Source organism: Mustela lutreola, chromosome 7 (assembly GCF_030435805.1).
Source record: "Mustela lutreola isolate mMusLut2 chromosome 7, mMusLut2.pri, whole genome shotgun sequence".
Lineage (NCBI taxonomy): Eukaryota > Metazoa > Chordata > Mammalia > Carnivora > Mustelidae > Mustela > Mustela lutreola.
Window position 1 is genome coordinate 141,907,343 of NC_081296.1, and position 26,012 is coordinate 141,933,354.

General features: G+C 38.7%; 1 protein-coding gene and 1 long non-coding RNA gene across 4 annotated transcripts in view; one reads left to right on the forward strand and one right to left on the reverse strand.

The window, feature by feature from the left end:
- Positions 1 to 9,451: 9,451 nt before the first annotated feature.
- On the reverse strand, positions 9,452 to 10,629 carry LOC131836922 (uncharacterized). Its single transcript, XR_009355851.1, has 2 exons — positions 10,590 to 10,629; positions 9,452 to 9,822 (listed from the first exon to the last, which is right to left on the reverse strand). It is a non-coding gene; the product is annotated as an uncharacterized LOC131836922 (long non-coding RNA).
- Positions 10,553 to 26,012, forward strand: part of MED6 (mediator complex subunit 6) — a 42,410-nt gene continuing 26,950 nt past the window's right edge. For all 3 annotated transcript variants that reach the window (XM_059182940.1, XM_059182941.1, XM_059182939.1), the window contains exons 1-6: positions 10,553 to 10,712; positions 15,300 to 15,459; positions 16,479 to 16,570; positions 18,333 to 18,415; positions 18,736 to 18,844; positions 20,599 to 20,714. In XM_059182940.1, coding sequence (XP_059038923.1) covers positions 10,691 to 10,712; positions 15,300 to 15,459; positions 16,479 to 16,570; positions 18,333 to 18,415; positions 18,736 to 18,844; positions 20,599 to 20,714 — 582 coding nt within the window. In that variant the 5' untranslated portion in view covers positions 10,553 to 10,690. The remainder of the gene's footprint in view (positions 10,713 to 15,299; positions 15,460 to 16,478; positions 16,571 to 18,332; positions 18,416 to 18,735; positions 18,845 to 20,598; positions 20,715 to 26,012) is intronic.

Sequence of the window (26,012 nt, forward strand, 5' to 3'; positions counted from 1 at the left end):
GAAAACAAACAAATAAACAAACAAACAAAAAACAACAAAAGCAACTCCAAAGCAAGTTAAGTCTCTTTCTGTCTCATTTTCTAGCATCATATTATATGCTCAAGGCATAATATCCCCACACTCCTTTGAACAAAATCCCTTCCACTTCTGTGTCTTTGCACCAGTGATTTCTCTGGTTAAGCAAATTGCACATTCCTCTTCTAGGAGCCATCATACTCTTCTTTTGCTACTAGATCAAATTTTAGTTGTTATGTTCAATACATTAAGGGCAGAAGAGCAAAATAGGAGAGAAGAAAAGCACCTGGAGCTCCACCATTCATCACTGTGAGTTTGAGTGACTTGCTCACCTTCCTTAAGCTTCTGTTCTCTCATAAGTAAGTCGGCAACCTTTCCTCCCAGCTTTACTGAAGTATGACTGACAAATAAAGACTATATTTATTTATATTATAAATGTAATGATTTAATATACGTATACATTGTGAAATGTTTACACAATCAAGTTAACACACATATCACCTCACAGTTACCTTTGTGTGTGCGTGTGTGGGTTTGTGTGGGTAGTGAAAACATTTTAGATCTACTCTCTTAGCAAATTCCAAGTATATAGTACAATATTATTAACTACAATCCATCACACTGTACAGTAGATCCCCAGAATTTATTCGTCTCACAACTGAAAGTTTATACCCTTTGACCCAAATCTCCCCATTTCCCTCAGCTTCTGGAGGCCACCATTCTACCCTCCGGTTCTGTGAGTTGGAGATTTAATAGTCACCGCACATGAGTTTGTTGGGAGGGCCAGTTGCAGCAACCTTCTAAAAGTGCTTAGCACAGGGGCACCTGGGTGGCTCAGTGGGTTAAAGCCTCTGCCTTCGGCTCAGGTCATGATCCCAGGGTCCTGGGATGGAGCCCCACAACAGGCTCTCTGCTTGGCAGGGAGCCTGCTTCCCCTCTCTGTCTTGGCCTGCCTCTCTGCCTACTTGTGATCTCTGTCCAAAAAAAAAAAAAAATTTTTTTTTTAAAGTGCTTAGCACAGTGCTTGACATATTGTAAGTGCTTCATATATAAATGTTAACTATTATTTCTATTTTTGCTGATATTTTCTTCAATTCAGTTGTATTTTAACTTTGTTATGTTTTAGCTAAACTAGCTTTTACGCTTAGAATTGTATTTGCTTGGGCAACTTGAATGACCAAGGTAATAGTCATTACAAATTCTAGTTTATTTATTCCTTAACTTTTACCACAGCTGTATCTTATGGAGTATGGTTGAACAAATTGTATGGAACTATCATGCAGTAGTGATATTGTAAATTTAGTTCTATCAAGAACTATTAAGCCAGGATCAAGTTTTTGTACTTAGGGGATTCTTAGAGTCCAGTCAGGTATTTTTAATACTTTGCACAGATAATAAGCAATATTGACATAATCAAATAATTTAAAGACCCTATGTTTATAAGTTCTTTCTATGTTCCCTACGCTTGATTAAAGAAAAGTATTTTTATTGAATTTATACACACAAGTGTGATCTTTTAATACCATTTATTTCAATTTAATGACATGTCACAGTCAAATTTATTTCTATTCTATATCAAAATGCCACAGATTTCATTGTGATTTCTAATCTAGCTTTTGAGATCTGACCAGCTCTTATATGTAAATACAGTTTTCTGCCAAGAGAAGGTAATAGAATTTGCAGTAAAAATTAATTATGAATGACTTGTTTCATCTTTGAGTGTATACATGTGTACAACTATGTCTTATTCATCTAAAATCATAAATTTAAACATGTTGAGAATAGAAACCTTCCCCTATTATTCCACAGCTCTGCAGTTGACTTTTCTTCTACAAACCTGTAATAACCTGTATCACCTCAATTTTCACTTTGTATTACAATATTGGTTCACAGGGTCATTCTGTGTCCACAACTGAGAAGCAAATGAATAAATAAAAATGAATAGATGAATGAATGCTGAAAAGACAAACTGTTTCTTTGAGTGACCTGTCCATGAATCAGACAATATTCTCAGGTTAGTGGATGACATATTAAAATGCAAAGTCCTGACCAACCATTGCACCTGGCCACCTGCCCCATATGCTCCACCCAGGTGAATATGATGAATCTCGACAAACTATGGAAGGCACAAGGCCATGGTTGGCCTAAGGTCCCAACTTAAACAGGACTACCTGCTCTGGTACAACGATCTCAACAACCAAGGGCCCCCTGAAGATCCTTCCTTGATTCACACAAAATCAGCAAATATCTACCCCAATTTCAGACCCAAGACCTCATTCTGAGGAGTTCAGTTTGGAATTTGGCCCCTCTTCTTCTACCATTGTTTTCAAAACTGACTGGGATAGGAAAGAAAATTGGATCAAATATTTAACACCTCATATTAAGTGTGGTAATGGTGACTATATGCATGGCTGTCCAAATAAATCTCACATTAATCATTAAAAAACAACAAAATAAAATACAATACAATGCCCTGAATGTTAGCACATGTACGAAATGGTTTTACATTTTACATGGATATACTGTATGTCCAAATGGTATATGCATTGATACTCTTCAGGTATTATAATTTAGGAAGAACTCATGTCATGGACAGGTGACACAAGAAAAGGCACTGTATAACAAAGTCTGTCATTTCAAACATTTTTTCTGTTTTTAAAGTCAATTTTTCAAATCTTCTTTTAATATGGATCTATGAAATGACATTGACGCTTACACTTGAGCACCCACAGGAAAGTTAAGAATTATCTCACATTATATGTCAGGTTCACATAAATCCATACTCACAAGGACAGAGATCTATGAAGGGAAGGGGCACTTTATCTGGCAGGAAATGGAAAATGAGCCCAGAAATTTTCTTCCCACCAAGAGTGTTTGGTAGGGGTTATTACATAAATATACTCCATACGTGGTCCTAAGAAAATACTATTATTTTTTTATGTCCACACATTTTAGATCTAGAAATAAAATGTAAGCCACAAGAAAACTCAGCAGGAGATAATTACTGGAGAATACAAAAAGCATAATTATTAGGAAGGCAAGCCTGGTATCAGAGTTACCAGGCAACCAATCCCAAGAGAAAGTAACATGAAAGTGGATTGGGAGATAAGGTCATCCAATCATCTAAATGCCTGGGCAATTAAGTGTTTGAGGAGAAGTGGAAATGAACATGTTATCATTTCATGGGGGACTTAAGAAAATTTCCTAACAAGTCAGCAGAAGAGAAAATGAAGAGAAGGGGACGATTGGCTAGTAAAGGTATTATTAACCGTTCTCTGGCTTCTCCCTACTCACCTGCTCTCCTCCAACTAAATTTTATTAGTCCCTAATTGTCAACATCTGCAGAGCAATAACCTTTAAAATACTTTCCCCATCATTCTAATCTTGCTTATACATGAGTAGGTCTTTCTAAGTGTGTGTGTGTGCGCCTGTGTATGCATACACATTTGTTTTCCTGGATATCGAGCTTAGGGTGTGAGGAAAGAGAGAAAATAGCATTCAAAGTTTCTAAGTGGAACCACTTCCAAGGGCTCAAAGACATCAACATCCTGTGCAGTTTCCGAATCTATGAGAAGCCCAGTGTTGTAGGGGTTCAGTGTATTGGGTGGTGATTTGGAGTTGAGAGATAATGCTGAAAAGCAAGCTGGGGCACACTTATGTCCTGTGGGCAGAAAACAGGGAGTTGGTAGAGATTTTAGAACAAGAAAGCACTTTTATTTTTATTTTTTTTAAGATTTTATTTATTTGACAGAGAAAGACACAGCGAGAGTGGGAACACGAGCACAAGCAAGAGAAGTGGAAGAGGGAGAAACGGGCTCTGCATTGAGCAGGGAGCCTGACTCGGAACTCCATCCCACGACCCAGGGATCATGACCTGAGCGGAAGGCAGATGCTTAAAGACTGAACCACCCAGGCGCCCAAGAAAGCACTTTTAAAAGTAAAGTTCCAGGGCGCCTGGGTGGCTCAGTGGGTAAAGCCACTGCCTTCGGCTCAGGTCATGGTCTCAGGGTCCTGGGATCGAGTCCCGCATCGGGCTCTCTGCTCAGCAGGGAGCCTGCTTCCTCCCCTCTCTCTCTCTGCCTCTCTGCCTACTTGTGATCTCTCTCTGTCAAATAAATAAATAAAAAATCTTTAAAAAAATATTTAAAAGTAAAGTTCCCCTAGCAACAATGTTCAGGCAAGACAGATCGGGTGTTGGGATTAGAAAAGCAGCAGTGGCAATGCCAAGGAGGCCCCTCATGCAGGACAGGAGCCTGAGGAGAATGGACAGGACTTGATGCTTCACTGGAATCAGGCAGTAAGAGAGAGGAGTGGCAAGTCTTCTTAGCTAAGGGCAAGAATACAGGCAAGAGTGAAAATCTTGCAATCCAAGACAGAACAGCCAGCTGGAGCTGTCCAGTTGGCAGTTGCAAATATGTTTCTGGAACTCAGGCGAAAGGTCAGGATTAGGTTACTTTGTAACCCATGATGACACGGATGGAATCTGAAGACAGTAGGAATTGGATCCTCTAGAGAGGAGAGTAAAAAAAAAAAATAAAAGATGAAGCATGGAACTAAGGATTAGAAAACTTATGGGTAGGGGCGCCTGGGTGGCTCAGATGGTTAAGCATCTACCTTTGGCTCAGGTCATCATCCCAGGGTCCTGGAATCGAGTCCTGCATCAGGCTTCTGGCTCAGCAGGGAATCAGCTCCTCCCTCTACATCTCCCCCTGCTCCTGCTCTCTCTCACTATCTCAAATAAATAAATAAGATCTTAAAAAAAAGAAAGAAAAGAAAAAGAAAGTCTGTAGGTAAAAGGAAGAGAAGCCAATGTAAGAGATAGAAAAGGAATGGTCTGAGAAGCAGCAGGATACTAGAAGCACGTCATGGCATGGAGATCAAGAAAGACAATTTTGAGAAGCTGGAGTATCTCATGCTTCCAGATTCTGTATCCAACATTTAAAGGATACATATCCTTCTCCCCTCCCCCCCGCCCTTGAGTTTATTTATTTATTTATTTGTCAGATAAAGAGAGACAGCACAAGCAGGGGGTGGCAAACAGAGGGAGCAGCAGGCTCCCCACTGAGCAGGGAGCCGGATGGTTGTGGGGCTCAGTCCCAGGACCCTGGGATCATGACCTGAGCCAAAGGCAGACACTTAACTGACTGAGCGACTCAGGTGTCCCAGATACATACCCTTCTTCAGCACACATGATTCATATAAGGCATAAAGCAAATCTAAGCAAATATTAAAGAATAGGTATTATGTAGAATACATTCTCTGAAAATAATACAATTAAGTTAGAAGTAAATAGGAAGATAGGTTAGAAATTCTATGTAGTTGGAAGTTGAAAACACACTTATAAGTAAACTGATATGTCAAAGAATAAATTGAATTAGAACTTAATGAATGCTTAAAGGAAATGATAATGAAACACTATATATCAAATCTTGAGGTATACAATGAAAATGTTTCTCCAAGGAAAATTTATAGCCTTGCATGCTTATTTAAGAAATGGTTAGAGCCTGAAAATTAATGAGCTAAATGTTTATCTCAGTAAATTAGGAAAAGATTGACAGAATAAAGCCAAAGAAAATAAAAAGAATAAAAATATAAGCAGAAGGGGCCCCTGGGTGGCTCAGTGGGTTAAAGCCTCTGCCTTCGGCTCAGGTCATGATCCCAGGGTCCTGGGATGGAGCCCTGCATCAGGCTCTCTGCTCGGCAGGGAGCCTGCTTCCTCTTCTCTCTCTCTACCTGCCTCTCTGCCTACTTGTGATCTCTGTCTATCAAGTAAATAAATAAGATCTTTTTAAAAAAAATATATATATATAAGCAGAAATAAGTGAAATAGAAAAAGCATAGAGTGAGTCAATAAAACTAAAAACTTTTCTTTAAAAAATACAAATTAGATAAACCTTTGTGATATTAATAATGAGAAAAGAAAAAAATAATTGCCTAGAAATGGGGACATATGTGCTGAAATAGCCTAGATTAAAAAGATAATATGAGAACACTATGAGCAATTTCATTACTAATAAGATCTAGGAATAACGGGGGCACCTAGCTGGCTGCGTCATTGAGCGTCTACCTTTGACTCATGTCATTATCCCGTGGTCCTGGGATGGAGCCCCTCACCGGGCTCCCTGCTTGGCGGAAAGCCTGCTTCTCCCTCTCCCACTCCACCTGCTTGGGTTCCTTCTCTCACTGTCTCTCTCTCTCACTCTCTGTCTGTCAAATAAATAAATAAAGTCTAAAAAGAAAAAGATCTAGGAATTACTCTTTTCTTCTTCCCTGTAATCTTGTTTAGGAAGGCATCTAATCCTTTATTTGAAGGACCCTAAGAATAAAGCCAGATCTACCAGCAGATATCCAAGCTATTGCCACAACCATCTCCCTCCCAAAATTTGCTGGGATCGTCACTTGAGATTTAGCAGTTTGACTTTCAGCATCACCTTTGGGGCTCTCCTTGCCATATCAGTCATCAGTCAATGATCTTCCTTGGGATACTTCCTGTGCTTCACTCCAGAATGAGCCAGATGTCTCAGGGGCATACTCAACCTAAAGGGTGTGAGAATTGTTAGCTGTCTTTGAATGTCATACTGGAATTTGATCAATTTAGTCCAGCTTTGCTGTTGCTTTTTGATGACTCATGGAGTGTTACGAGGTTTACTCCTACACAATCTCATGGATACATGGCCACTGTCCTGCAATGAGAATACGAATCCAAGAAGAGGTTCTTGGAAGGATTCTTTCTTTCTTCTCTCTTTTTTTTCTCTCTAAGATTTTATTTGTCAGAGAGAGAGAGAGAGAGAGAGAGAACATGCACAGGGGGAGCTGTAGGCAGAGGGAGAAGCAGGCTCCCTACTGAGCAAGAAGCCTAATGTGGATGCTGGACTTAACCCCAGGACTCTGGGATCCTGACCTGAGCAGAAGGCAGTTGCTTAATCAACTGAACCACCAGGCATCCCAAGGATTCTGTTCCTTCTGTGTTAAGCTAACCTGTGCTCTGTGTTTGGGATTCTAGGATTGAATTCTTACTATTCAGATTTTTTTGAACTGCTGCCTTAAGAGGTATTACCCCATGTCAAGTTTTGGTCTTTGCCACAAAGGGTGGTTTAGATTTTCTTATAACCCTTAAACAACAAATTATTTGGTACTGATCTCTCCCTGGACCGTCAGGGCCACTCTCAGGGGATCCAGGGTAACTTTTCAATACTTCCTAAGGAATTCTGAGATAATTTTCTGTCCTGGTCTATATTATGAAGTAGCTGGCTTTTTCCTCCCTAAATAAGAGAGTGAGAGAAAAAAAACCCATACATTTAATACTTGTTAGAACCCTTTTCTTGTAGGATACCTGTAGAAAACATTATGATGTATTTATCTTTTTATTCTGTGGATTTCCAGAACATTAGCATAAATGAAGTAGTTGGTCTACATTGTTCTAAGATCAAGAGAGATTTATGGAGTTTTCTTGTCACTTCGCATAAATCCATTTCCATTTCATAATCATGCCCAGGAATTTGTGGGGCACAGTATCAGGAGTAAGGCAGCTTCCATGCCCAGTCCCAAGAGATAAACCCAGTCATGTCATCTCAGCTCCTCTCTTCCCAAAGGCTGTCCCTTCAACTGGATAGAACAGCCCCAACATTGTTGTAGAGATATGTTTGTGGAACATTACTGTAGCCCAAAGCTTCTTCCTGCCCCTTTAAGCTTCTAAGAGACCCCCGAGGAGCCAGGAAAACACTAGAAGGTAGGGGATGCTGCTAAACATTCTACGAACCATAGGACAGCTCTCCATACATCCAGCAAAGAATTATCTGGCCGAAAATGTCAACAGTGCAAAGGCTGAGAAACCCTAGTGTACAGAACGTCTTGCAAAGACTTCATGTACAACACTTTACATGGACATGTTAAAAAATAAATCATTATCCCTTTTTTCATCTACTCATTTGTTACCTGTCATTCCTAATCTGATTAATGGCATCTAGTCTAATAAATCAGTACCTTGGAAATCATTCTCTGTCTCCCTCATCATGCTCATCTGTTAGTCACGAATTCCCTTTCCATTCTGTCTCCTAAATATCTGTAAGCCTTTCTCTTCCCTCAGCTACTACTGCCTTTGTGTGAGTGTAGACATCATTTAGTTTGCAAGTGTTTCATAAATGGACTCTCTGCTTTGAGTCTTATAAATGCCTCCAACTCACACTCCTTGAGTATTTTAAGATGGAAGCCCAGACATCCAGATGGCCAACAGACACATGAAAAAGTGCTCCATATCACTCGGCATCAGGGAAATACAAATCAAAACCACAATGAGATATCACCTCACACCAGTCAGAATGGCTAAAATCAACAAGTCAGGAAATGACAGATGCTGGCGAGGATGCGGAGAAAGGGGAACCCTCCTACACTGTTGGTGGGAATGCAAGCTGGTGCAACCTCTCTGGAAAACAGCATGGAGGTTCCTCAAAATGTTGAAAATAGAACTGCCCTATGACCCAGCAATTGCACTATTGGGTATTTACCCTAAAGATACAAATGTAGTGATCCAAAGGGGCACATGCACCCGAATGTTTATAGCAGCAATGTCTACAATAGCCAAACTATGGAAAGAACCTAGATGTCCATCAACAGATGAATGGATCAAGAAGATGTGGTATATATACACAATGGAATACTATGCAGCCATCAAAAGAAATGAAATCTTGCCATTTGCGACAACATGGATGGAACTAGAGCGTATCATGCTTAGCGAAATAAGTCAAGCAGAGAAAGACAACTATCATATGATCTCCCTGATATGAGGAAGTGGTGATGCAACATGGGGGCTTAAGTGGGTAGGAGAAGAATAAATGAAACAAGATGGGATAGGGAGGGAGACAAACCATAAGTGACTCTTAATCTCACAAAACAAACTGAGGGTTGCTGGGGGGAGGGGGTTAGGGAGAAGGGGGTGGGATTATGGACATTGGGGAGGGTATGTGCTTTGGTGAGTGCTGTGAAGTGTGTAAACCTGGTGATTCACAGACCTGTACCCCTGGGGATAAAAATATATGTTTATAAAAAAAAAATGGAAGCCCAATTGCATTTCTCCCACTGTTGACAAGATAAAGGCTGAGATTTCATGTCTGGCTTACCATGATTATCATGTGTTTTATTATCTGCAGATCCATGTTCTCGTGCTCTTTTCCTTAATCTGCTCTCCTAATAAAAATCCAAATAAATAAATAAAACGAACAAAACAAAAAGCTTAACGTCTTACACTTCTGTTTGTTGGACATGATGTTCCCCCTGTATGGAATGCCCTCTCCACCAAGCCCCCTACCAGTCCCTCTTGAAAATTTCCTCCTGGAGGGGGGAAAAAAATCTGTTTTTTTAAAACTCTGCTCTGTACACGTGCATACTTCTGTTGGGACACATTCCACCTCATGTATAAAATCCCACTTAAAAATTGAAATGTGATAAAGCAACACAGTATATTTTTATTCCACTCAGATTTTTAAAATTTGAATTCCCAGTATATGAGGTGAAAAATCACAGTAAATTCAGGTCCTCCCCCTTTGCTCCTGGTTTGTGGTTAAATTCTGGGGGAACCCTCATAATATGAGTTTTGGAGAAGATGTAGGCACCCACACTTCATCCCTATACACAGGGCGCCCTCAGATTTGAAGGTTCTCTTCTCAGTGTCAGTGTCTTGCTTGTAGATACCTTCATCCTTTTGCTTTTATGGGGTCACGCTGGAACTCGAGAATCTTTCTGGGGCTTTCTATGGTCTCCCCGCATCACAGAATTCCTCCCTCTGCCGGCTTGCTTCCTATCCCGGACTACCTGAAATGCGGACACTAAATCATTAATCAGGGACCCAGAGGTATTCCCATTCCTTTAATCTTGTTAATATCTTACTTCAGAAACGTTTCCTGTCCTGTGAAACTTTGATCTCAGAGGCATCTAACAACTTTCTTTAATGGGCTTGGACTTTTAAATGAGTTTAGTCACTTAAAAGCTAACGGCTCTCAAATCGTTTCTGCTTAGCTCTGTAGCATCCCATACTTGAGGCAGGATGAAAAACAGAACAGAGTAGCTCCTAAATCTAACAGCCCTTTGGATACACCTGAGGGAGCTTTCAAAATGTTAGATATTCCCCCGCAACTCTGCATAACCAGAAAGTTTTTTTTTTTTTTTTTTTTTTTTTTTTAACTATCACAAAAGATCAACGTGCAATTTTCCAATCTCTCAGTGGTGGGAGAGGGAAAAGGGGCAGGACTCCGCTCAGACTCTCTTTCCTCGGTCTCCACATTTTCTTTTACCCCTAATGCTCACTCCCAGCCTCTTCCCTCCACCTCCCGACCCCGCTCCGTCCTTCTAGCCCCGCCCCTTTCCCACCCCGCAGCCACAACCGTACCCTCTTCGCTTCGCGTTCACCTCCCAGCCCGCCCCACCCCTCTCTGTCCCAGACCCGCCTCCCCTCCCCTCCCGCCCCACTCGACTCCGCTCCCTCCTCCTCCCGGCCCCGCCCCCTCTTCCACGCCCTGGCTCCTCCCCCTTCCCCTTTTCCCAGGCCACTCCCAGGCCGTGCGGTCTCTTCCCTTCCTCACCTTCCTGACCCGCCCTGCGGTTCGCCGCGCGCCGCTTCCGTCGTCGGAGTTGTGACGTTTCCGGCACGCCGGAAGGAGAACCTGCGAGCGCTTTTAGAACTATGGCGGCGGTCGATATTCGAGGTACAATGTTACCCTTTGTTTCCTGCTTGGCTGCGGCCTCGTTTGGGGGTTTATAGCTCGTGGTGGGGGCAAATTCAGGATCTTTTGTGAGGACTGTCAGGCGCTTATGAGTGGTTTCTGTGGAGAGCCCAAGGCTCTAATGGGGCTCCTCAGGGGTCTCTTAGAAGCTTCAAAACGGAGGGGATGGAAGAAGCTCTGTGCTTCGAGCCCTCAGACCTGCAGTATTGTTGGAGACACGTATCTCTACAGCGAGACTGGGACTGTTTCGTCCGGGTGAAGGGACGACCTTTGGGTAGAGATGGGGGTGGGATGACGTGATTTGGTTCATCTCCTGGGACGACGCGTGGGAGCTGCCTTATTCCTGACCCTGCGCCCCTCATGTCCTTGGGCATGAATCCCCAAAATTTTCTTCTGTAAGTTTTATTTTTGAGGCTGCAGTCCCTTCCATCGAACACCCAACAGTTACTGAGAGCAGGGATCGGTCCTTTTTCACAGCTGAATTGTAAAGGTACTCGGGTATTTGTTGAATCAGTGAATAAATGCAGGGAGGCACAGTTCCTTAGCTACTTGATTTTCGTTCCAGTTAGGCCGTACATTCTCTTCTCAGCACACGTACACACATCTTTTTCAGTGAATTTGGAAAAAAAAAAAAAGTCTAGGAATTGTGCTCTGGGATTCCAAAGAGTGAACGAAGGGCGGTTAAAATACAGTGTGAAGCTTGAGAACTTAGTTCCAAACTGTCCGGGGTCCTCCAGATTGGAAGTAACCTTTTATGAGAGTGAGAAAAGTTTATGAGACAGAGAGAGTGCCCATGAATATCTTTATTTTTTTGCTGTTGTGATGGGTCCCCCAAAACTTCTTGGCCTTGTATGAAACTCTTAATCTGCATTTATTTCCATTTGAAACTTTGTGTGCTTTTCTTTAAAGGAAATAAGAAACTTTGTACCCATATACGAGACCTTTCACCCCCAGCAGTTTAAAGAAAAAGGGCTTTCCTCAAAGGTTGTCTAGCTGTAATAGTTCTTAATCGTTTTTATCTAGAGTTATTTTTGTTGTTTACACCTGATTATTAAAGGGAAGTGTTTTGAGATGCCTTTTTCTATATTAACCAAATTGGACTCTAGAAATATATAGAGATATATTACAAATAGAAATACATTCTCATTTATATTTACCCAGAACGTCCAATGATCTTCACCATTTCTGCAGTGTTTTTATGTTTGTTTTTCAGAGTGTTTCAGCGTGCCTAATTTAATTAGTTGTTGCTAGAAAGCTGTACTTTAACTATGTCAACATGTTCCCTTGCTACCGGATAAAAAAGGAACATTTACTCCATCAGAGTGTTTTCTGATATTTACCTTTCACGGTGTTCAGTCATTGCAAAGGCTTTAAGGTGGGGCGTTTCTGGTGTGTTAGAAGAAAAGTAAGGTCAGTGTGGCTGAAGCAGAGTGAGAGAAGTTGGGAAGGAGATGAGGTCAGAGAAATTGGTGACTTGGTTGCAAGCCATGATAATAAGATCTTTGGCTTTCTAACTGACTAAAATGGAGAGCCACTGGAGGGTTTTGTCCAAAGGGGATGAACATAATCTGACTTGCTGTTTTTAAGGATCAGCTTGTCTGCTAAGAACAGTGTAAGAGAGTAAGAGGGAGTGTAAGAGGGAGAAACAATTAGGAGGTCATTTGTGTAATGCAAGGAAATTTGGAGGTAGTTGGGACTAGGGTGGTACTTGACTTAGTAGTATATTCTCTTAATGGGGCTGTGGTCACAGGTAGTCCCCAGATGGGACAGATATATTTCTCAGCTGCATACCACCCTCGTAATCTCGGTTAACCCTTTTGTAACTGAACATCCTTGGATTCTGGAGTATGTGTAAATCTATGTCTAGTAGAGTAACTTGTCCTTGGCCCTCAGTCATTAAATACATAGACATTTGCTGACTATTTTAAACCTGGTCCTGTGCAAGTGCCTGATGAGTAAGACACAGCCCTGGTTGTCTAAAAAGTCAAATTTAATGGGAACACATTTGTATTTCTGGGTTAAAATATGATGAATATTAACAAAAGTATAAAAAATGCTGTGAGAACACATTTCTGTCTTGCAAAGCAGAGAAAGTCTTTGTAGAGATACTGACATTTGAAATGAGTTCAATTAGTGTGACTAAATTATCTGCTAAGCTCACACCTTTTTGAGAATGGGATCTCTATTTTTAAAGGCATAAACTGGAGGTGGGGAGAGAGGTACAAACTAGAACAGCCTTGATTAAGGCAGAAATAAATTTTGGTCATTGAAATTTTAAAACAAATTGATTACTGGCACTGCCACCAACATCTTCATAATTAACATTTACTGGGTTATTACAGTATGCTAAAAGCATTTCACGTTTACAATCTAGCACAGAGATACTATGTAGTATCTATATAGTACCAGTCTTCTTGAAGTATTGTGTGAAGTGGTTAAAGTAGTGCCTGGCACAGTGTTCAGAGTGGTGAATAATATTCTTTGTTTGCATTGGTTTCATAGGCCTTACTTGACTGATTTTTCATCTTTCATTGGTTTATAATATGGGGAAAATACGACAGCTGCTGATCAGAATACAGCTTGGTGAAGAAAATTATAGGGAAAATACACTGAACAGTCACTTGAAGCAAAAGATATTTATGATTCCTTCCAAGTTCTGACAGTCTGATTCCACATTTAACTCAGTATATCCAGGGACACCTAGGTGGCTCATTTGGTTAAGTGTCTGCCTTTGGTTCAAGTCATGATCCCAGGGGTCTGGCATTGAGTCCTGTATTGGGCTCTTTGCTCAGCGGGAATCCTGCTTCTCCCTCTGCCTGCTGCTCCCCCACTCCCAGCCTCCACTTGTATTCTCTCTCTCCCTCCGGCAAATAAATAAACTTTTAAAAATCATTTAAAAAAACCCTTCAACATATCCAAGCCAAAGTCACTATCATTTCTTTACTAAATAAGTTATTGGTTCCCAAGTTCTCTGACTTTATAATTGATCATTTAAAAAATTGGTTGTTTTCTCCCTAAAAATGTCAATTTCGTCCTTACCTCTCTGTGCATTGCCATTGCCTTCCACCAGGTCCTTATCACCTCATGCACATAACTGTTGACTCTTCATAATTGTTAGCAGGTGGAATCTGTAATTACATATTTATTCATTTCTGCAGCTTATTCTACCTATGCTGAAATGATCTGTAATATTGTAACAGTTTGTTATCAGTAACTTATGACACTGTATAGACATAGTTCCCATTATGTGAGAAACAAACCTGTAATTGTCAAATACTTTTTTTTTTTAAGATTTTTATTTATTTATTTGACAGAGAGCGAGTGAGGGAGCACAAGCAGGGGGAGTGGCAGAGGGCAGAGGGAGAAGCAGGCTCCTTGTGGAGCCAGGAGCCCTATGTGGGACTTGATCCCAGGACCCTGGATCATGGCCTGAACTGAAGGCAGACACTTACCTGACTGAAACACCCAAGTGCACCCACAAATGCTTTTATATAATTATTCCTAAAGAAATTTTTAAAATGTAAGAATGTTGCTTTGAAGAAAACTACTTTAATAACTGGACTCTAGTGTTTAAAGCTGAAATTAATAATTATCTTTAGTTGCTTTTCATTAAAAAAAAATCTGTCTTTTTCTGAAAATGTTATTTCCTGGCATGTTAGATATTTGGTTATGGTATGGTGTATTTATGATGAACCATCTTAATGCTCTATGTTGATTATTTGATGATTCACTTACTTCATCTGTTTGTTTTTTCCTTTATTTTACAACATACAGAGCACATTTTACCTTTATAAAATTACTCTTTCTCATTTGATTAATTTCCCTTAGAACTGCTTGTTGCCTTGGATTAGACCTGACTTCTTTAAAGGTGTCAAAAGCAATTACAGTTTAGGAAAGATTGAAGTTTTCCATTCTCCCTTTTTCAACTAGTATCAATAGGCATTTTGATGTTCATAACTTAAACCTAATGGGTTTTAGTACTGTCAGTGATATGGAACATTATTGCCGTCAGTAGGGAATAAAAGCTCATTAATAAAGCTATCTAGTTCTATTTACCGTATCTTTTTTTTTCTTTTTGCATTTTGAAATATTAGAGTTAATTCTATTCCAAAATATGAAACTGTATTGCTGTAATTAAAGGCATTCTACTGCACTTGCTTCATAACTCTTGCATCATTATCTCCTCTGCATTAATAGCTTCCTAACATATTTTTGTCCCTAATTGGGAGGCCTCAGACTGGTGGCTGTGAATGTTTTCTTTGGGGTGCATTTATTTTTTAACATCAAAACCCACCTCCTCCTCATCCTGTGAAAAACCATTCCTGTTCCCTCAGGTAAGGGATTCTCCTTCCACTGTGCTCTGGTAACATACTTATTCATATCTTTGTTACAGCGCTTATCATATCATCTTGTTATTGCTTTCTTGCACACTTTTCTGTGAGAGGATATAGGTTAGGATTCATACAGGTCTTAACATTAATAGTGCCTTTTGCGTTAGAGGCATAATAAATATTGGATTGGCTTTTTGTCATTTTTCTCATGCTTTATCATTTTGTTTCTTTCCTGTAGATAATCTGCTGGGAATCTCTTGGGTTGACAGTTCCTGGATCCCCATTTTGAACAGTGGAAGTGTCCTGGATTACTTTTCAGAAAGAAGTAATCCTTTTTACGACAGAACATGTAATAATGAGGTGGTCAAAATGCAGAGGCTAACATTAGAACATTTAAAGTAAGTTATTGTAAGAAGATTGCATCTTTGCCAATTAGAGATGTTGAAATGAAGCTCAAGCTATGGATAGTGAAGTAGAGAGTAGAAGTTTTGGAAGAACTAGAGTTTGGGGAGGGGGGTTTACAAATTTGACAAGCAAAGGAATTATCAGTAGTCATAACCTAGGAATGCTTTTCTGTATAATGTCATGTATTCCTGTCCAGTTGAGATATAGCTAATCTTAGCAAGGCAATTGTTCTCTACCAGGTGACCATACTCATTGTCTCTTTTACATCAAATTTAATGTCTTAAGCCATAGTCTGGCTTATAGTATATTTTTCTTTGTATGATGGAATTTTAGCTTGACAGTTGCAAAGTAAGAGTCTTCAGACTTTGGATGCCAAATAATTAAGAATTTATTGCTATTATGAAAGTTTCTGAAACAATTGTATAATACAGTTTTTCATTTGTTATCTAAACATCAGAGGGGTTCTTGAAATTAAATTCCTGAGGTAATTATAAATAGCTTTTAAGAGGCAAATATTTACAACTATTAAGACTACTTATTGTTGCTTTTAAATAATCTATCAGTTCAAAAAATTTGTAGGAGACAAGGATAAGGTTTTTATTGTTTTATTGTTGAGTATTGAAATCTATGGTCAAGACGTGAATGGTCTTCATGTACTATATATTTTTAGATTTTATGTATATTTGTACATCTCAGGAAACATTGCAGTATTTTGGTTGTCTTTTTTGAAATGTACACTCTCTGTGTACTTTCATGACTGAAAATACTCAGATTTAAGCTTATTGTAGGTTTTTGGAGAGAAATTTTGTTGTTTAAAAATAAAATCTTACTATATATTCTACCTACCTGAGAAAATAGCCAGTTTTATTGGACAGCCAGTTTTTAGTATCAAACATAGGCAGTTTTAATTTGATTGACAGTGTTATTCTACTTTTATACAATAATCTGATTGTTCTACACAATTGTTTATAGAGCATTCATAGATCTCTAGATGTGTGTGTTCTGTTTTTAGTCAAATGGTTGGAGTAGAATACATCCTTTTACATGCTCAAGAGCCCATTCTTTTTATCATTCGGAAGCAACAGCGGCAGTCCCCTACCCAAGGTAAAAATGTAAACTTCAGGCATAATTTTCTTCTTAAAATACTATAATTTACTTAACTTTCTGAGCTACGTATTCTTACTTTTTTGGATTGGGTTCTGTTTTGGGGATCCCCAAGACCACATACATGTTCAGTGCTTTGCTGAGAGGACTCAGCAGACTTCGCATTTGGGTATGTTAGTTATACCTAAGATTTGTTATGGCAGCACAATAAGGTTCCACAGACAGATCAGTAAGGGAAAAAGCCATATCAAATAGGATCTGTAGGAATCCATGGGTAAGCTTCCTTTGCTTTCCCTTCTGCAAGGGGCTACACCAAGTGCATCCTTTCTCCAGCAGCCCCCACACACATATTGCGTGTGTAGTATATATGCTTTTGGGAAGTCCTTTTGATACTCAGAGTCCAGAATTCTTCTCGAGGGCTAATCCTGGACATCATCTGCCTGCCAAAATTTCAGACTCTGAGAAGGCAGTGACACGTCTACTATAATCGTATTATTTGTACAAATTGTCTAGGCACACTAGTATAGCAGGCATAAATTTACCCTTAGAAGATACCTCAAAAGCCAAGTTCCACTAGTCACATGATTGGACACCAAGAGTCTTCCAGCATGCCCAAGGACAACTGTCTAAGCACTAACAGAGTAACTCAGTACATTGAAGCCATCTCTTCTGTGAGGATAGATGTTGGGAACCTTGACAATCCTAAGTAACTTACTCTCTCAGTCCACTAAGTCTTAATTCTTTTAAAAAATACATGGTAGATACAGTTGCACCAAATTCATAGAGGATCAATTGAAAATCCTCATTAACGCATTCAATCGAAATTCTTACGTGGCTTATATTACCAAACACAAACTTGCTTTAGAAATCACACTGAAGAGTATAGAATTCAGATTTGACTTTGAGTCAAAGAAGTAGGTACTATTCCAGAGATGACCTGCTACATCTCTCATTAGATAACCTCATCAAGACATTTAGGAAAAACCTTCACCCTGATATTGATTTCAGAGAACGACTTGCTAAAGAAGTTGCAGTTCCAGAGCTAAGAATCCACATTTAGTTTCAAAATCTAATGATCTAGAGTCCCTGCCCAGCAGAAAAAAAGAACTTCAGAACAAAGGTAAGACCAGGAACAAGAGTTCCATGATGAGAGGGTTTGAGGTATGGTAGCGACACACGGTAGTACCAGCTTTACTAGCAGCTATTTATTCCTTGGGACCCAGGAATGGGACACATTGGCAAGTTCAGTGCATCTGATATCTTCATCCTAGGCGCTAAATCTCTCACTCTGAGGTCTTATTCCCCAATGTGTAGGTGGCTAATAGCAGCATTGGATCACTTGGGGACTTATCAGAAATGCACTGTCCCTACTGGGTAGAATCTGACTTTAATAAGATACTTAGGTGATTGAGATGCACATTCCAATTTGAGAAGCATTGCCCTGGTTGGCAAACTGTTTCTCTGATGGTCCAGAGAGTAGATATTTTAGGTTTTGTGGGCCTCAGGGTATCTGTAACAGCTACTCAATTAGTGTCATAGCAACCTTAGATAATAATATAAATGAATGAGTATGGTTGTTTTCCAGTATAAATTTAGTTACAGAAATAGGAATTGCCAAGCCCTGCCTTAAGCTTTAATATGAGAATTGTAATAGGAATTTTAATTTAATTTAATTTTAATTTTAATTGTTCTTTATGAAAATCTATCTAGCATTTTGTGTGCATAGCTATATTCATGAATATTTTTATTTTCTCTGCTTTAGTTATACCACTGGCTGATTACTATATCATTGCTGGAGTGATTTATCAAGCCCCAGACTTGGGGTCTGTTATAAACTCTAGGGTGGTAAGTATTTCACATTCTTGAAACACTAAAGAAAACTTTTAATCGAGCTACCTTGTTTCCAAGAGTCAAACAGAAGCTTTTCTTCCTTGTGTATGTTGGCACTAAGTGTTGGACTACTAGAATGTCTTGAACATGGGTTTCTATGGGCCAAGTCCATGTTAAAAGTATATATCACAGCCCCAGCTCTATAGTGATTAAAGTTCTGAAAAAAAAAACAAAACAGAAAATTACTGTCCTTGCATATGTAATATTGTGGGTATTTACTTTGGAGATTTTAGTTGATCTAATGAGAAATTCAGAATTTGTTTTCTTTTTGCAAGCTTACTGCAGTGCATGGCATTCAGTCAGCTTTTGATGAAGCTATGTCCTACTGTCGATACCATCCTTCCAAAGGGTATTGGTGGCATTTCAAAGATCACGAAGAGCAAGGTGGGTAAAACACCCAGAACTCCTCTAAGAACACTCTTTTGGTATTTTGAGAATGAAGCTGTTTTCTATAGAAAAAGAGCTGTTGATTTCTAGGTGTGTTTTAAATAGGAAGACTTCATAGGATAATGACGGTTTCATAGCTACGATTACTGTAACTAGATGTGGTAATGCTAGCTTTCCCGTAGGAACAGATAGAAATTTTAATCTATAGGTAACTGGTAATCTTTGGTAAGTTGATTCAAGGTTTTAAAATACTTGGAGCATATAGAGGATATCGGTGATGAGGAATGAGTTATGATGATGTATCCTGCTTACCTATCTGTTAGGTCCTCTTGAAATCTGGGACCTGAATCTCCCATCTTCAAAGTAGGGGAGATGATTTTACAGCCCTGTCTCCAGATGGCCAGTCTGTTTTCTGACCCCTCCATGTTATTACCTGTTGTGATGCAAGGTCCCCTAGTTTCCATAACTGCTAGTTTCCTATGGGACTGCTAGACTCTATGGTTCTGCACCATACTTTACAATAAAAGTGCTCTGGAAATGTGTCTATAGCAGTATACCTATTTTCTGAATTTCCTTCTCTGAGAAATAGCAACTCAGAATAAATTACTTAAGGAAGAGTAGCCTTTAAATAGCATTCAGACCTGTGGAATGAATGGTCTTTCAGATACAGTTTTATATATATATATATATATATAAATTTTTTTTTTTTTTTAGGATTGTATTTATTTATTTGACAGATCATATGTAGGCAGAGAGGCAGAGAGCGAGGGGGAAGCAGGCTCCCTGCTGAGCAAAGAGCCCGAGGCAGGGCTTGATCCCAGGACCCTGAGATCATGACCGAAGCCAAAGGCACAGGCTTAACCCACTGAGCCACCCAGACGCCCCTAGTTATATTTATTCTTTTTTTTTTTTTTAAATTTTTTTTTTTTAAAGATTTTATTTATTTATTTGACAGAGAGAAATCACAAGTAGTCGGAGAGGCAGGCAGAGAGAGAGAGAGGAGGAAGCAGGCTCCCCGCTGAGCAGAGAGTATATTTATTCTTAATTGTAGGTGTAGGCAGTAACATTTGGCTTAGGAAAGTTTGCATCTGTTGAATAAACTTCTCTCGACCTGTTTGCCCCTATTCTAATGAAATGTTTGGAATAAAACTTACCTGGAACTCATCATTTATAGATAGTCCCCCAATGCAGCTCCCTGCAGGGGAAAGTTCACACATGCATAATTTCAGAATTTCTCTTGCAAGTTCTTTTCTTTCTTACCTTTATGATCTGCTGTTTGGTTTGTCCTGTTTTTTTTTTTTCAGTGAATTATAATGTTCATAGTTGAGTATGATAACTTGAGTTTGTGAACGTTGCATTTCCATTTGTACCTATTGGGTTTTGTGGGAAGACAATTTAATACACTTAAAATACACAAGATAATTTTAGATCCATAATCTGGATTGTGACTTACATAATTATGAAAAATGTTAGCCTTAAAATTCTTAATGTCTGTCTGAGCTTAGATAGTAAAACTGAAACATCTTTAAAAGACTTAATCAGCTTTTTAAATATTAAAATGTTAACTTCATTTAAGAGGGAAGAGTTAAGAATACTTGTTTCTATATATTGTGTTTATTTTGGGGGATAATCTTTGGAATAGTAGTTATTAAAAATAATGTTTGAGTATATTCACAGTAGACAGAGCTTTGTAAAGTGTAAGCACCAAACTAATTAGGCAGTGTTTTGATTTGGACTTCATATTTTAATAGATAAAGTCAAACCTAAAGCTAAAAGGAAAGAAGAACCAAGCTCTATTTTTCAGAGACAACGTGTGGATGCTTTACTCCTAGACCTACGACAGAAATTTCCACCCAAATTTGTGCAGGTAATGAGAGTGCATGTGGTTAATTTTGATTTGACACTTCCCTGGAATATTTATCTTTATTTGAGAACTGTTTCAGTTGTGACATAAAAATAATGACTTTCCTCATTTGTTAAAAATGGTCTCTGGGTCAGGGGGGAAAGGGTCTCTGAATCAAAGGAATGTTTTTAATGACTTAATGGAAGAAGTGGGTAAAGGGATTGGAATTAACACTGTTCTGTGCTCTTATGTTTAGTTTCTCTTTGAATCTTCACAAACTGAGGATGTACATAACATTCTCGTTCCAAAGTTGCTGAAAGTGTCATAGATGGTAACAAACTAAACTAGAATCTGAAGCCCATGGTGTTTCTACTCTTTATGCTGCCTTTCATCCTGATGTAATAGATAACTAAGCCCTAAAATGATAGACTAGTTAAAACTTTTGTAACAAGTGGTACCTGCTAGCTTAGCTGCTAGAGCACGTGACTCTTGATCTTGGTATAATGAGTTTGAGCCCCAAGTTGGGTGGAGAGATCAGGAGTAAACGTAAGAAACAAAAAACTTTTGTAACAAAAAGGACAGTTGAGGTAGAGAGTTTGGCATAATAAATGAAGGAGTAATAAATAGAGTTTCATCATATGGGTTATTAAGTTATATGAATTCTGTTATTTTATTGAGCATAATAGTAATAACATCGACCTGCCATTTTACTAAATGAGCTTTTGAAGTGAAGTAGATATGAGATGGAGTATGTGAATATGTTTTTCTCAGTTCATACTTCTACAGGGCTTTGTACACACAGGGTCATGTATACTACTTTTCTTGTAGTGGGGGGACTAAGATTTTCAGGTTGGTTTTAGATTTTTTTTTTTAAGATTTTATTTATTTGTTTGACGGAGAGAGAAAGGGAGAGATCACAAGTAGGCAGAGAGACAGGCAGAGAAAGAGGGGAAGCAGGCTCCCTGCTGAGCAGAGAGCCCGATGTGGGACTTGATCCCAGGACCCTGAGATCATGACCTGATCCGAAGGCAGAGGTTTAACCCACTGAGCCACCCAGGTGCCCCAGGTTGGTTTTAGATTAAATGAGATCTTTCACACTTTGATGTGACTTTAGAACAGGCTTCCCCTCCCGCTTTCCCTGACTCCACTGTGTGAGAGTTGTATGCTGTTGGAATGGTGGTGTGGTGATGAAGGGAGCTGAGGACAGAATGGAATGTAGGACAGGAAAGTTAATTTAGAGAACTCTGATGAATTGCATTTGAAGATAAAATAGTGTCTGTTGAATAAGTAAATTATAGTGTATGTAGGGGTATGAGAACTATAATAGTGCAGGAGGTTCAGTGTGGTTGACCATTCAGTGAGCACATAATATATATGAGGGAGGCTTAGGGAAGAACACCTGGACCTCCACACTACAGTAGCCATTAGGCGCATGTGACTATTGAACATTTGAAACAGCCCATGTGAATTGAGCTGTGATAGAAGTATAAAGTGCATACTGGGCACAAGGACTTGGGGGGTGGCGTACAGAGTAAAAAGATGTAATGAGGGGCGCCTGGGTGGCTCAGTTCGTTAAAGCCTCTGTCTTAGGCTCGGGTCATGATCTCAAGGTCCTGGGATCGAGCCCCATATCTCTGCTCAGCGGGAAGCCTACTTCCCCCTCTTTCTCTCTGCCTGCCTCTCTGCCTACCTGTGATCTTTGTCTGTAAATAAATCAATAAAATCTTTAAAAAAAAAAAAGATGTTAACGACCAGCTTGCATTGGTGGCTCACATCTTTCTTTTGGACAGTTCTGATGTAGAAAATGGGAACAGAACACACAAAACTAGAAATAGGAAGGCACATATTAATGTTCATATGAATTAATGGACATACTACTAATAATGGACAGATTTCTCAGAAACCAGAAATCTTTAGTTTGTTTTTCTTTTTCTAGTTCCTTGAGGTGTAAACTTAAGATTGCTTATTTGAGAACTTTCTTCCATTTTTTAATGTAGGCATTTATTATTATAAACTTTACTCTTAGTAATGCTTTTGTTGTACCTCATAAGTTTTGGTATGGTGTGCTTTTATTTTTATTTCTTTCCAGATAATTTCTGATTTCCATTTTGATTTCTTCTTTGAACCATTGGTTGTTCAGTAGTGTCTTACTTAGTTTTCACATATGAGTTAGCAAAAGGAAAGAAGTGAAAAAGATGAGTAAAAACAAATGAAATAGAGACAAAAAAACTTGAGGAAAAAAAAAAGAAACTAAGAGTTGGTGTTTATAAAGATAAAATTGACAAACTTTTAACTAGACTAACAGAGGAGACTCAAATTAGAAATGAAAGAGGAGATAGAAACAAAAGGATCATCAAGAGACTACATATAAGTAATTATATGTCAACAAATTGGAAAACCTTAAAAAAACTGGAAAACCTATAAGAAATTCCTAGAAATGTACAACCTCCCAACTCTGAGGCACGAAGAAACAAAATCTGAACAAACCAAAAATGAGTAGGGTAATTAAATTAGTAATCCCATTATTAACCCCTCCACAAAGAAAAGTCTAGGACCAGATGACCTCATAGGTGAATTTTACAAACATTTGAAGAGACTGGCACCAAACCTCAAACTCTTTCAATCCAAATTGTATGAGGGCAGCATTAATCTGATACCAAAGACAGACAAAGAACACTACAAGAAAATAAAACTATGTTCAGTATCCATGATGAACACAGATCCAAAAATCCTCCATGAAATACTAGGAGACCCAATTAAACAGCACATTAAGAGAATCCTATACCATGATCAAGTGGGATTTATCCCTGGAATGCAAGGATGGTACAACATACTGAAGTCAGTCTTGATGATATACTATATTTTCAGAACAAAGGTTAAAAATCACACAGTCATCTCAACAGATGGGTTATTCTTAAGAATAAGATGGCTTATTCTTAAGCATGTGACAAAATTAACAGCCTTTTATGATAAAAAAAGAAATTCAACAAACTGCATAAGAAAAGAATGTGCCTTGACATAATAAAGGTCCTATGTGATAAACCCATAGGTAACATTCTCCGTGGTTGAAAAACAGAGTTTTTCCTCTAAGATCAGAAACAAGACAAGAATACCCACTTTGCACAGTTCTGTTCAACATAGTACTGGAAGTTCTACCAGAGAATTTAGGCAGTAAAAATAAATAAAAGGCATTCAAATAGGAAAAGAAGTAAAATTGTGTCTTTATGTGATCCCTGACACGATCTTATACATACTAAACTGTAAAGATACCACTCAAAAGCTAAATTGGTCAACAAATTCAGTGAAGTGGCAGGATGCAAAATCACTCAAAAATCAGTTGCATTTCTATACACTAACAACGAACTATCTGAGAAGGAAATTAATTCCATTAACAGTAGCATTAAAGAATACTTAGTAATAAACTTTGTTTTCAGCTTTATTGAGATATAACTGGTGTATAGCATTATGTATGTTAAAGGTATACACTGTATTGACTTGATACATTTGTATATTGCAAAATGACCACGCTAGCATTAGCTAACCCCTGCATCATGTCACATAGTTACCATTTCTTTTTTGTGGTGAGATCATTTAAAATTCACTGTCTTAACAATTTCTGAGTGTATAATACAGTATTATTAACTATAATCACTATCCTGTAATTGGATCCCCAGAACTTATCAATGGAAGTTTGTACCCTGCGACCAACATCTTCCCACTTCCCTTGCCAACCACTCAAACCACTGATAAATATCACTTAACTCTCTCTATGAATTTGGCCTTTTTAGATTCCTCATATAAATGATACATAGAATATTTCACGTTCTCTTTCTGGCTTATTTCACTTAGTGTAGTGTCCTCAAGGTTTATCTTTTTTTCTGCAAATGGCAGTATTTCCTGCTTTCTGATGGCTGAATAATAATCAATTTCATACCACATTTTCTTCATCTGTTCATCTTTTGATAGATTGTAGGTTGTTTCTATATCTTAGCTATTGTGAGTTAATGGCTGTCGTAAACATGGGAATGCTGTTATTTGCAGTATCTTGTTTTCATTTCCTTTGGATATATACTCATAAGTGGGCTTGCTGGATCATGTATTTCTTTTTTTAATTTTTTGGGAACTCTCTGTATTGTTTTCCATACTGGCTGTACCAGTTGACATTTCTACCAGCAGTGTATAGGGGTTCCCTCTTCACATCCTTGCCAACACTTGTAATCTCTTATCTTTTGTTGATAGTCATTCTGATAGGTGTGAAGGGATATCTCACTCTGGTTTTGATTTGCATTTCCCATTCTGATTAGAATGTTGAGCACCTTTTAACATACTTGTTAGCCAGTTGTATATATCTTCTTTGGAAAAATACTCACTTCCTCTGCCCTTTTTTTGTTTGTTCTCTTTTTAAGATTTTATTTATTTATTTGTCAGAAAGAGAGAGCACAAGCAGGGGGAGCAGCAGACAGAGGGAGAAGCAAGTTCCCTGCTGAGCAAGGAGCCCTATGCGGGACTTGATCCTAGGACCCTGGGATCATGACCTGAGTTGAAAGCAGATGCTTAACCAGTTGAGCCACCCAACTGTCCCTCCTCTGCCATTTTTTAATTGGGTTGTTTGGGGGTTTCTGTTTTGTTTTGACGTTGAGTTGTATGAGTTCTTTATATATATTTTGGGTGTTAACCCCTTATTGAATATAGGATTTGCAAATATTTTCTCCCATTCTGTAGGTTGCCTTTTCATTATGTTGATGGTTTCCTTTGCTGTGCGGGAGCTTTTTAGTTTGATATAGTCCCACTTGTTTATTTTTGATTTTGATGTGTTTGCTTTTGGTGTCAAATCCAAAACATTATCTCCAAGACTGATGTCAGGGAGCTTATAGCCTATGTTTTTCTTCTTGAGTTTTTTGGTTTCAGGTCTCACGTTCATGTTTTTAATCCATTTTGAGTTCATCTCTATGTATGGTGTAAGATAATGATCTAGTTTTATTCTTTTGCGTGTGGCTGCCTGGTCTTCGCAACACCATTTATTGAAGTCTTGGTCAAAGAGGTTACTGCCTCTAGGATTTTGATGGATTCCTGTCTCACATTTAGGTCTTCTGTCCATTTTGAGTTTCATTTTTATGTATAGTGTAAGAAAGTGGTCTAGTTCCATTCTTCTGCATGTGGCTGTCCAATTTTCCCAACAGCATTTGTTGAAGAGACTCTTTTTTCCATTGGACATCTTTCCTGCTTTGTTGAAGGTTAGTTGACCATAGGGTTGAGGGTCCATTTCTGGGTTCTGTATTCTGTTCCATTATCTGTGTATCTGTTTTGTATCAGCACTCTACT